Source organism: Gopherus evgoodei, chromosome 2 (assembly GCF_007399415.2).
Source record: "Gopherus evgoodei ecotype Sinaloan lineage chromosome 2, rGopEvg1_v1.p, whole genome shotgun sequence".
In the NCBI taxonomy this organism is placed as follows: Eukaryota; Metazoa; Chordata; order Testudines; family Testudinidae; genus Gopherus; species Gopherus evgoodei.
In genome coordinates this window covers 73,067,481-73,080,341 of record NC_044323.1, presented here as the reverse complement: position 1 = coordinate 73,080,341, position 12,861 = coordinate 73,067,481, and the positions used below count along the sequence as shown (strand labels likewise).

General features: G+C 37.1%; 1 protein-coding gene across 1 annotated transcript in view; it reads left to right on the top strand.

Moving 5' to 3' along the window:
• SLC4A7 (solute carrier family 4 member 7) overlaps positions 1 to 12,861 on the top strand; it is a 174,763-nt gene that overhangs the window by 115,598 nt on the left and 46,304 nt on the right. Inside the window, 5 exon segments of the mRNA XM_030550993.1 lie at positions 974 to 997; positions 1,000 to 1,047; positions 1,050 to 1,175; positions 1,178 to 1,255; positions 1,258 to 1,326. Of these exon segments, the coding sequence (XP_030406853.1) occupies positions 974 to 997; positions 1,000 to 1,047; positions 1,050 to 1,175; positions 1,178 to 1,255; positions 1,258 to 1,326 (345 nt within the window).

The window sequence follows — 12,861 nt, the reverse complement described above, 5'->3', positions numbered from 1 at the left end:
ATGCAAACATTATAAAAGTAAAATATTTTTGAAACTTTTTTTTTGTTTTAAATGAAGATTTTGAATTTTTTCCCCCAAATAAAAACTTTTGGGAACTTTTATTTCATGGAAAATTCTGAAATGTGTTTTCATTCTGATATGTAATGAAAATGAATTGTAAAATGTCAACATTAAGTTTTGGCGACCTCTAATATGATAGCATCTTATGCTATGTACAAATAACTGACAGGAGTGGTGTCATTTGGACTACACCCTTTAGTGCTGATGGATTGAAATTTGGTCCCTGACCAAATGTTAGTGAGTGCCAATGATTTAAGATATTCTCCTTCAGGTTAGATTTAGTAGGTTATTTTTAACTTGGAAACCTGATGCCTACTGAAATATCAAATATTAACTCTTTCCTTCCTTCCCTTTACAAGCTTTTATTTAGTGCTTTACAAAAAGTTTCATTATCCCCATTTCACAGATGGGGAGACTGAGGCATAGAGAAGTAAGATGATTTTTGCAAGCTCTCCCAGCAGGCCAAATAATTGTATTTAATTTGTGGTACAAATGCTTCAAAATCTCTTGACCTGACATTGTCACAGTAGCATTATGTCTTAGCTTAGTAGAAAGCTTTCAGTACAAATGATATGTAGTAATATCCAAACTTGATTTTTTTTTCCTTTTTAACATCTAGTGGAAATAATTATTTTAGATGTCAATATTTTATGATCATATGCTAAATTCTTATTGGACCTTTTTTAAGCAGTTACTGGCCATATCCTTTTCTCCTAAATTCCCATTATGTGCTAATTGGTACTTGTCAGTAAGGTACCTGCTGACTTTTCTAATATCTAAAATCTGATTGACTCTTGCATCTTGCTTAACTCTTATCTCACCTGCATGGATGATTGCATAATTTGTCATCTTTAAAAAAGCCTGTTTCCCTGCTGTAAACTTCATTGTGTCTCATTTATTTGTTTTATCTCAGGGGAAGGCCTTTCAGCCTCCCACCACTCTTGCGAACAGGTCTCTCTGCTTCAAATATTTCCCTGAAAGGAGAAAACGTTTGTCCCTTCTTCTCCATTACCTTCTTCCTCCTTCAAGAGCTGGAACCCCGGCAGATTCAAGATGTACAACCCCACTACCTACCCCTCAAAACACACCACCCTCCAGTCCTAGCAGCGGCCGCCTGGCAACCACAAGTCCCAGCCGAGTCAGCTTCAGGACAAGGAACTGCTGGTGTCACCTGCCAGTGATGATATTCCCACAGTAATATCCATCCACCTGAGGAGGACTTAGAAGTTCAGGAAAAGAAGAGAGAGGATAATATTGACATACCAGGCAATTATCCAAACTTAAAACTGTCCATGTGTGATGCTCTCTGGATCTGGATCACTTGCATTGCAATGTTGAGCACATAGCTTGAGCATAAATGAGTATTATTTATAACTGTTACCTCTGTCTGCATGTTTTATTTCTTCTGAATGTGATTTTTTCTTATTCAGCATAATAGATCTATTCCAAAGATTTTTACTCTTAAAAAATTTAACACAAACATTGTTCAAGTTCACCTATTTATAATTGCATTTTAAATCCTTGAAGCAATGAAAAATAGAATTTTTCATACTTAACCTTTTTTATTTGATTAAAAAGTAATGTTTGTGTTTTTATTTTAAAAATGAGCAATTTTTAAATAAAATTGTCTTTGAATAGGCAAGATGTCAAAAATGGTGGCCTTTTCCTTTCACTCACCTTGAATCCATGTAAATGAAGATATTAAGTTAGTCCTTAAGTGAAGTATTATAGTCTAAATCAGACATGTTACAACATGTGGATAGAAATGAGAGAAGGTAGGGACAGGAAGAAGCAAGGGTTATAGTTACAGAGTTGGGGTAGTAATTTAGTCAGTTGTGTGTTTGTGCCATGATGGATTTGGGTTTTAAATACTTTCTCTTAGGTTTTAGCTTAAGTTATATTATAAAAATCTCAGAACTGTTATGAACAGAAGTAGTATACCTTAAAACTGACACATCCAGCATTTCCATAATTGGTGCCAGTGAATTTTCCAGTGGTGCATTATCACAGTGTCAGATGCTTAATGACTGTTGGGGGAACAAGCAGAGTGTGGTTTTGTTTTTTTTTTTAAAACTTCCTGAGTATTGTAAATTACCTAAAGGAAACCTAGTAACAGTTACCTGCAGATCCTGTTTGTTATCGGTCTGTGAAACAACTTTGAGGCTGTTTAGCTCGTGTGAAAAGCATAATACATATAAAACACTGGATATAAGAGAAAAATATTCCTCTGAAAATGCTTCATTAATACATTGAGTAAGCATTTGTTTTTATCCCAGCAATTGATTCATAACATTTGAGTTTTCAGTCATTTCTTAGCATTAGAGCCAATTGGAAGCTGAAGATTTTGGCAGTTCTTCTAGTTACGTGTAACAGTTTGTAGAGATCACTTTTCTCTTTGCCTCCAAGTGCCTTCCATTTTTTTCTTTGAAAATGACTGAACACCTTATCAGGAAGAACAGAAAATGTTCAAACATGAAACTGCTCATTCTCACCATTCCGAAACTGATCTCCATTTGTGTGGATTTGGACTGCTGTAACTCAAATATTTAACCAGGCACAATCTCCTTGGTGTTCTTTCTTATTATCCAGTAAGAGAAATTGGAAGACAGATACGACCCTCCAACCAGACTGGTTATCTTGCACAAGCCCTTTGTCTCTGGGCATCTTGAAAAACAGATCCATCCTATTACCTAGCCCAGACTTGAGTTGAGTGATCCTGGCCCAGCCATCTCTATCTATCCATCTCTAATACAGGCCCAGGTTCAGGGTAACAAGGAGCGGAAGTTTAAGAGGCATGTGGTGGAGGGAGTAATCAGTGTCAAGTGCCCTGGTTTTCTGCTTTTCCTCATTTTCCACCTAAGGGTAGTGAATATATTAAGCTTCAGAGAGTAATTAGCGCTAAATCTGTCCTAACACCAGTGCTCTAAGTCACTGAACAAGGCCTTTTCCTCCCTTCATAAACGAAAAGAAATCTTGTCCCTGCCTCCTTAATATATAAAAGCACTCTTAATGAGCAGAATGTTCATATAAAGATCATTCTCCCCCTCAAATCCAAGGATGATCTTATATTTTTCATGGAGGAGGAGGATGACTCTGCAAGCATTAAACAACTGGATATGGTTAATGGCTCTGCACTAAAGACCACAGCCTCACTTTGGTATCTCTTCTCTAATGAGAGAGACAAAATGCCATACACAGTACTGTAGAACCTGAAAGAGACAAATGAAGATAAAGTTCTCCAGCTGAATCCAAGTCAATCTTAAATTGATTCTAAGCTTCAAGGAGATGTATCCCCATATTTATAAAGGAGAAATCTGAAGAGGATGATCTCCCAGTTCCTCTGGCTGTATATACGCTGGTCTCTTTTCGTCTGATCCATTGTTTAGAAGTGGATTCTTTGGTTTTCTGGACCCCCCAAAAATCCAATATTCACATAGAGATGTCCTCGAGAAGAGGTCTCTCAAACTCTGGTCCATGGTGCTACCACTAGTCTGGAGTCTTTCTTAAGAACATAAGAATGGCCATACTGGGTCAGACCAAGGGTTAATCTGGTCCTGTATCCTGTCTTCTGACAGCGGTCAATGCTAGATGCTTCAGAGAGAATGAACAGAACAGGACAATTATTGAGCGATTCAACTCCTATTGTCCAGTCCCAGTATCTGCAGTCAGAGGCTTAGGGACTCCAGGATTGTGTCCCTGACCATCTTGGCTAATAACCATTGATGCACCTATTCTCCATCAACTTATCTGATTCTATTTTGAACCTAGTTTATAGTTTTGGCCTTCCCAACATCCCCTAGCAGTGAGTTTCACAGGTTGGACTACGCATTGTGCGTGTACTTCTGTTTGTTTTAAGCCTGCTGCCTATAATTTCATTGGGTGACCCCGGTTTGTGTGTGATATCTTGTTCACTTTCTCCACGTGTTCATGATTTTATAGAACTCTATCATATCTCCCCTCCCCCGCGCAATCATCTCTTTTCCATGCAGAACAGTCAGGTTCTTTTTAACCTCTTCTCATATGGAAGCTGTTCCACGCCTGTAATCATTTTTCTTGTATTCTCTGCACTTCTTTCAGTTCACCGTGTGTGTGTGTGTGTGTGTGTGTGTGGGTGTCTGTGTGTGGGTGTGTGTGTGGCAGGCTGTGTGTGTGTTGGTGTGTGGGGGCGTGTGTGTGGTGTGGTTTTTTTGAGATTGGGCAACTAGAACTACAGGTAATATTCAAGGTGTGGGCATACCAAGGGTTTATATAGTGGTGTTATATTTTCTGTCTTATTATCTGTCCCTTTCTAATGTTCTGCCTAGCTTTTTTAACTGCTGTTTCACATTGAGTGAATGTCTTCAGAGAACTATCCTCACTAACCCCAAGATCTTCCTTGAGTGGTAACAGCCAATTTAGACCGCATCACTTTGTATAGTTGGGATTTTTTGCCAAGGTACATTATTTTGCATGTATCAACATGAATTTTGTAACTCTTCGCAGTCAGATTTGGACTTAATTTTCTTGAATAACTTGTATCATCTGCAAACTTTGCCACCTCACTGTTATCACTTTTTCCAGATCATTCATGGATATGTTGAATAGCACTGTTCCCAGTACAGATCCTGGGTGACCCCACTATTTACCTCTGTCCATTTGAAAACTGGCCATTTATTCCTATCCTTTGTTTCCTGTTTTTTTTTAACCCAGTTACTAATCCATGAGAGGACCATCCCTCTTATCACGACTGCTTACTTTGCTTAAGAGCCTTTGGTGAGGGACCTTGTCAAAGGCTTTCTGAAAGACCAAGTACACTATATGCGCTGGATCACCCTTGACCAATGTTTTGTTGACCCCCTCAAAGAATTCTGGTAGATGGATGAGATATGATTTCCCTTTACAAAAGCTGTGCCAACATCCCCAACAAGTCGTGTTCATCTATGTCTGAATTCTGTTCTTTACTACGGTTTCAGCCAGATTGCCTTGCACTGGTGTTATGCTTATTGGCCTATAATTGCCAGGATAGCCTCTGGAGGCTTTTTAAAATTTGGTGTTACATTAGCTATCCTCAACTCCATCTGGGACAGAGGCTGATTCAAGTGATAGGTTACACACACAGTTAGTAGTTCCGCAGTTTCATATTTGAGTGAATACCATCTGATCCCGGTGAATGTTACTGTTTCTAATTCATCAGTTTGTTTCCAAAACCACTTTGATTGGAGGTTCATGGAATGAAAAATGGAAAACGATTTTGTCTTTGGGTTCCATTGTCAAAAGGGAATTGGAGCCCATTCCGCTATGGAAGGGCATGGCATTGCAGATTTTTCCTCTACAGGCATGAAGTGCTACAACCTTGTGGCTGTTACATGTCCATTCTAAGCTCTAGGAACTAGCTAGATATACCTTCTTTGGGCCAGTCTTTAGAAGATATTCCCTGAGGTAGGTAGTTTCTAGGTCTGATATCTTGTTTTTCTGTCCCTTTTTCTAGGTTATTCAGAAGCTTAATATATGGGATTTTTGGAAATAACCTGAGCATTGTGAGTTGGTGTATAAGATGGAGAAATATTACTTTTTCATTTCAATTTGTTCTTTGTAGTGCAGACACTAGCTCCTAACAACTCAATCATGCATCAAAGCATTTCTCTTTTACAAATTAAATATTACAATAATTTCTTAAGTTTGATGTTTAGCTTTTCAAGTTTTCTTGTACCATCAGTGTTTCTCCTATGAAAAGGCAATTCAGAACCAGTGTTTCAGAAATGTTCATGCTTTGGAACTACCGAATTCCACAGAACAGGGACAGAAATAGTCAAAATAAATACCAAAAAATCATCTTTAGCTCTGCTGGTAAATGAGAGAGGAGTGCAAACTTCTTATGGCTGTGGACAACAAAAATAAGTGAACAGGCAAATATTTGTATTTGAGGTTTTGAAGGTTTTTTGCTCTAATATTCATTTTATTTTAAATTTATTGATAAAAATAAATTGTAACACTTAGCTAATTTAGAATAGCTTTGCCCTGCAATTCTTTAGCATCGATAATTTACTAAAATAATTGTAATAATTGCAAACCTACAAGTATTTCTTCTGGAAAAACTCATCCAATTATTTGCTTCTTTAAGAGGCTGCGTAATGCTAGGAAAACACATCTGAATGTTAGACATCTTGAAAGTTTAATTACTTAGGAAGTCTAGAATTAAACTCTCTTTAAAAATAAATAATTCACCGTGTAGGATTTGATATACGTGCATGCAGTTATGGTAGGACAGTTAGCATGGAAGATTTAGCTGAGTCCAACTCAATGCCTAAAGCAGCTCCAGTTTACACTGTGATATCAATGTCTTTTCTTAACTGATGTTAATTTCTTCTCACTGAGGTGGAGATCGAGATGGAAAGCTTCTTGGATCTGGTTCTTGATTTCTTCTTTTAATAAATGGGACTCCTTTTTCCATCAGCAGTCATGAGTCTAGTACTGAATTAAGTCCAATAATGAATGAAGTCTGAATAAGGAAAAAGTTTTAAAAATACTATAATTTTGGTATTTCTTTTAGATAGATTTTATAAGAAGACAGAGAGGAATTACTATTTCAGCCTCTGTCACAGAGTCTGTGGAACCTCTATAGAAGCTGCTCCATATTTTGTGGGATTCTTCCCCATTGGAAATACCTTATGTAGCTATACCAGGAATCCCCTTCCACAGAGTGGAATTGGTGAATCTGCTTTTCATGATGACATCAAGAAAGGGGCTGGGCATGCTCCAGTGTTTCCCTCAATATTCAGCATGGGGATAAATGAATTTTTTCTGTATCTGACAGACTGCAAAACAAAGGGCAAGTGTTTTCTATGTGGGAGAGCTGTTATTGGGCTAGAGCTAATAGATTAGAGGAGAGAGAGAAGACAGGAATTGTTTCCTCACCAAATGGAGATGCATGGGATGAAAGCCCTCATTCTGGTGATGGAGGGGGCCTGGAAAACAATTTAAGGCAGGACAGTGACCTGGTTCAACAGTCTGATGCAGTTTTGAGAAGCCGTATCAGCAAGGCTGTTCATTCAGTTTTTTTTGATTAACTGTGTGCCCCAGAATACCAGATGTTTTTATAGGCTGGATAAGAGTTATATATTGTAACCTGATTTGGGGTGTGTTAGTAGTGTTGATATAATGTATCCACTTAATTTTAATTTTATTTGATTAATTTAATAATAATAATAATTGGATATAATTAGTCTGGGTTTGGCTCGCCAATATGTTTGATCAGAAGATAAAGTTTGTCCTGAATCAGGCTTCACACAGTTTATAAAAGGAACTTCGGGTTATGGACAGGAGCTTACACTGAGACAAATATAGTCATAAAGACCTTTTTATTAAAATCAATACAAATGGTAAGCAATAGTAAAACAGTTTCAGGATTACAGAGTACAAATATCACAGTTCTTTAAAAGATATATTATTATTTTAGCAAACTTGATAATACTCACACTCTGGTGCAGCAACACCTTGGGCGTTTCACATCTCTGGCAGAGGAAAAGTTACTGCAAAGTTGTTTGCTTTCTAGTTTAACTCTATATGCTATAGCTTTAACTAAAATAAAATATAAGGAGATTAAATCCCTTTTCACTTACAGTTTTGAAAGAAATAATACTACGGCCTATTAATAGGTAATGGCCATCGTAGATGGGTAAACATCGATACGTAGTGGAAGGTGGAGGCAAATGAAGGGTAGACAGGAGCAGATAGATGGGCGGAATTGCCTGTCTAATGGTGAGCTGTCTCACCTTTATATAGAGCATTAGTTGGAAATCCTTCCTCCTATGCCCAAATTTCATCTTTCCCCCACGGAAATGTTAGGGTACATTTGCCCCATAGGCCAGTCTGTATGTGCATATGAATGACAGGCATTTGTGGTGTACTTGTCAGATTTGTGGGCAAAAATCCTCTTTTTCACCCTTACTGTTATTGGTTCAGTTAAAGATCTCCAGACATCTGCGTAGGTATTTGTCTATTATTACTTTTCTGAGTAAGGGTCCCAAAATGCGCTAAAGTTGCCTTAGCATCATACAGGATGTTTGACTTGTAGGTCTCTTGCATTACAGCCACTCATTCTTAATAAATCTATAAGCCTATTACATCAAATACTTAAATTTATAAGAAGGATATTTATACAGACCAGCAGATTAATCCTTAGGGCTACAATATAGATATGATCTATTTATATATGTAGATAGATACATAGATAGCATATAGTGTTCAGTGTGTCAAAGTATAGTTGAGCTGCATAATAGCTCTGCCTCTTCACAGACCAATTAAGAACTTAGACTCATTGTCATTTACTTTTACTTTGTAAAAGTAAATCAATCTGACATTAAAACAAAACCACGATAAGGAACCTATCAGGAATCTTGCCTGAGTAAGGAGTGCAGACTAATTCCGAAGTGAGCAATTTAAACCATGAAACAAAGGGAATTCAAAATTAAACATTGTGAGGAATTAAGTTTCAGCTTTGAGTTAAACTATTTAAATAAAGAGAATGAGGACGGATTGCTGGAAGGAAAACCTGATCCATTAGGGAGGTTAGTTGAATTCATCTCCTCTTATCAAAAGTCTGAGAAATAGGATCCAGAACTTGGAAAATAACCAATGAGATACAACAGATGTCACTCTTACGAATATAATTACAATGCAGTAAATGTCTACCAAGAGAATCATATTTATGCTGTTAGTGAAAGGACTGTTTTCTTTATGATTTTTACTAGAGTCCTTTGAATTGGAAATACCTAATTACCTCAGAATTACAAACACCAGAGTAACCAACTGACCAGTCAACCACACACCTCATTTGGAACTGGAAGTACACAAAGAGAGAGCCGCATTTTTCTTCTGCATAGTAATATTTTAAAGCTGTATTAAGTCAGTGTGCAGCTGTAAATTTTTGAAAGAACAACCATCACGTTTTGTTCAGAATTCTGAGCATTTCAGATTTACTAAAACCTCCATTCCCAAGGTGTTAGTAATGCTGAGGTTCTACTGTCCACAAAATATAAATTAAGAGAAACACTTGGTCCTCGGCAAATAATTTGAGACATATGAGCTCAAACTAATTTTTTTTAAATAGAGGAAAATGTATGTAGATGTGCTGATGGACTCTTCAGTATTGAGCTTGTGATATCATTTGTGAATGCAGCATAATTTCATTATGTTGTTGAAGCCAATTTATTTTTATTATGTATTTTTCTAGCACTGGTTGATTTAAAAACAGCAGGAAAAACTACGAAAAATTTTATGAAAATGCTTCCATTTTGTTGCAACTTTCGAATGCTGGAATCTTTCTGACAGTATTTTAAAATTTAGTTTGCATCCGTAGTTTTAGTAAGATTGTGAGAAAGCAAAAGCTAATAATCCTTTGGATTGAATGGGATAAGGATTTTTATATTAGCACTAAGAGTTTTTTTGAGCCTGGGCTGTAAACAGTTGGAGAAATTCTGACTTCAGTCATAAAAAGATCAATATTATCCTAATGCCAAAACTGAGAAATAGGCAAAATGGCAATTTACAGTTACTGTTTATGTATGGACCTGAGTGGATCAAATTCAAGGTACCAGTTCTGTGAACTTGGGAAAGTTGCAGCCAAGTAACTTTTGTCCCTTGCTTTCACCCTGAAACCACAGAACGTAGATATTACAGATTCTCTGGATAGGACAAGAGTGTGTGGCCTGTGAGATTATTCCCCAACTTCCCTCTCCTCTGCTATGCATCCTCAGATTTAGGGATTAATTGATCTCTTGCCATGAATAATCTGCATTGGGGCATTGTTGAAATGGTTGGAATACAGATGAAAAATGAGACATAATTGCACATCTTTCACAACTTACACTTCTTACATTATTTTACATTATTGTGCTAGGAGCAAAAAGTGAAGAGGGCATAAATTTGGCCTTTCTGTATTTATCTGAACGTTTTGTTTTTTCCTCTTATATTGCATCCCTGTTTCAGTTTTATAAACCCTTCCTAAAAAACAGAGTTTATTCTAAATGTGGTGTAGCAGATTCATGAATTGGATTTGATGGGTTTATGGGTTATCTCCTTTTAATGAATGATATATATTGCAGAGCAAAAGGGAGGAATGTGATTTTGCCATTTTAGTTGGCTGAGATTGGCATTTATGGTAGTAGTTAATTGCTAGCACAGTATAGGTTTCACAAAGAAAATTAAAACCTATTTAATATCATTGTTTTTATTTTATTAGAACGTCTTAAATGCTTATAAGGTGGAAGAATGAGAATTGCAGTCTTATCACTAACTGATGATAGAACTTTTGATTCTGACTGTTCTTTGGAATAGCTATATGGGATCAGATTTCTAGAATTCAGCTGTCTGAAAAAAAGTGAAACAGTTAAAAATGCCAAATGATAAACTATAAGGAGTTTAGGCCTGTCTTGACGAGGCAAATGGTTGTGTTTAGATCAGGCTTAGCTAACATGGACTATTTATTACTCCAAATTTTCTAGTTTGGTCAAAGCCTTGGGCCTTGGCTAGACTGGACTTAAAGGTGTGATGTTAGAACATATTAGCTAATGCATTCTAATATTTATTGTATAGGCAGGGCAATGTATACTTTAATGTGTGGCATAAGATGGTTGAGTTAAAGCCTAGAGGGAAGGCTCAGCTTTAACTCATTCAGTTTAGCATATGTTAAAATACTAGGGCTGTCAAGCGATTAAAAAAATTAAGCACTATTAAAAAAAAATTACTGCGTGATTAAACAACAATAGAATACCATTTATTTAAATAGTTTTGGATGCTTACTGCATTTTCAAATATAATTTCAATTACAACATACAGTGTACAGTGCTCACTTTTATTTTTGATTAGATATTTGTACTGTAAACAAAATTTTTTTTTTCGATTCACGTACAAGTACTGTAGTGCAATCTCTTTATTATGAAAGTTGAACCTATAAATGTAGAATTATGTTCAAAAAAAGAATTCAAAAATAAAACAATGTGTAATTTTAGAGCAGGGGTAGGCAACCTATGGCGGCACGCAAGCTGATTTTCAGTGGCACTCACACTGCCCAGGTCCTGGACACCAGTCCGAGGGGTTCTGCATTTTAATTTAATTTTAAATGAAGCTTCTTAAACATTTTAAAAGCCTTATTTACTTTACATACAACAATAGTTTAGTTATATATTATAGACTTATAGAAAGAGACCTTCTAAAAACGTTAAAATGTATTACTGGCACGCAGAACTTTAAATTAGAGTGAATAAATGAAGATTCGGCACACCACTTCTGAAAGGTTGCCAACCCCTGCTTTAGAGCCTACAAGTCCACTCAGTCCTACTTCTTGGTCAGCCAATCACTCAGACAAACAAGGTTGGTTACAATCTGCAGGAGATAATGCTGCGTGCTTCTTGTTTACAATGTCACCTGAAAGTGAGAATAGGCATTTGCATGGCACTGTTGTAGCTGGCGTCGCAAGATATTTTCATGCCATATGCGCTAAAGATTCATATGTCCCTTCATGCTTCAACCACCATTCCAGAGGACATGCTTCCATGCTGATGATGGGTTCTGCTTGATAACAATCCAAAGCAGTGCAGACTGATGCATGTTCGTTTTCATCATCTGAGTCAGATGCCATCAGCAGAAGGTTGATTTTCTTTTTTTGGAGGTTTGGGTTCTGTAGTTTCCACAGCAGAGTGTTACTCTTTTAAGACTTCTAAAAGCATGCTCCACACCTCATCTCTCTCAGATTTTGGATGGCACTTCAGATTCTTAAGCTTTGGGTCAAGTGCTGTTGCAATTTTTAGAAATCTCACATTGGTACCTTCTTTGCATTTTGTTAAATCTGCTGTGAAAGTGTTCTTAAAACGAACATGCGCTGGGTCATCATCCAAGACTGCTGTAACGTGAAATATATGCAGAATGCAGGTAAAACAGAGCAGGAGACACACAGTGCTCCCCCCCATGGAGTACAGTCACAAATTTAGTTGACACGCTATTTTTTTAACGAGCATCATCAGCATGGAAGCATTGCCTCTGGAATGATGGCCGAAGCATGAAGGGGCATACAAATGTTTAACATATCTGGCATGTAAACACTTTGCATTTTTGTAGCCAGTGTTGCAATGCGAACCCCTGTTCTCACATTCAGGTGAGATTGTAGATAAGAAGCAGGCAGCAGTATCTCCTGTCAATGTAAACAAACTTGTTTGTCTTAGGGTACGTCTACACTACGTGATCAATCTATTGGGGATTGATTTATCGCATCAAGTGTAGATGCGATAAAATTGATCCCCGATCACTCTGCTGTCGACTCCGGAACTCCACCGCGGCGAGAGATGGAAGCGGAGTTGACGGGAGAGCAGCAGCGGTCGACTTGCTGCTGTCCTCACAGCCAGGTAAATTGACCTAAGATACGCCGATTTCAGCTACGCTATTTGCGTAGCTGAAGTTGCGTATCTTAGGTGGACCCCCCACCCACCCAATGTAGACCCAGCCTTAGTGATTGGCAGAATAAGATGTACGACTGAGTGGACTTGTAGTCTTTAAAGTTTTACATTGTTTTTTTTTTGGGGGGGGGGAGCGGTTTGAGTGCAGTTATGGTAACCAAAAAGATCTACATTTGTAATTACACTTTCAAGATAGAGATTGCACTTCAGTACTTGTATGAGGTGAACTGAAAAATACTGTTTTTTATCATTTTTACAGTGCATATATTTGTAATAAAAATAATATAACGTGAGTACTGTACACTTGTATTCTCTGTTGTAATTGAAATCAATATTGAATGTAGAAAAACATCCACAAATATTTTAATAAATT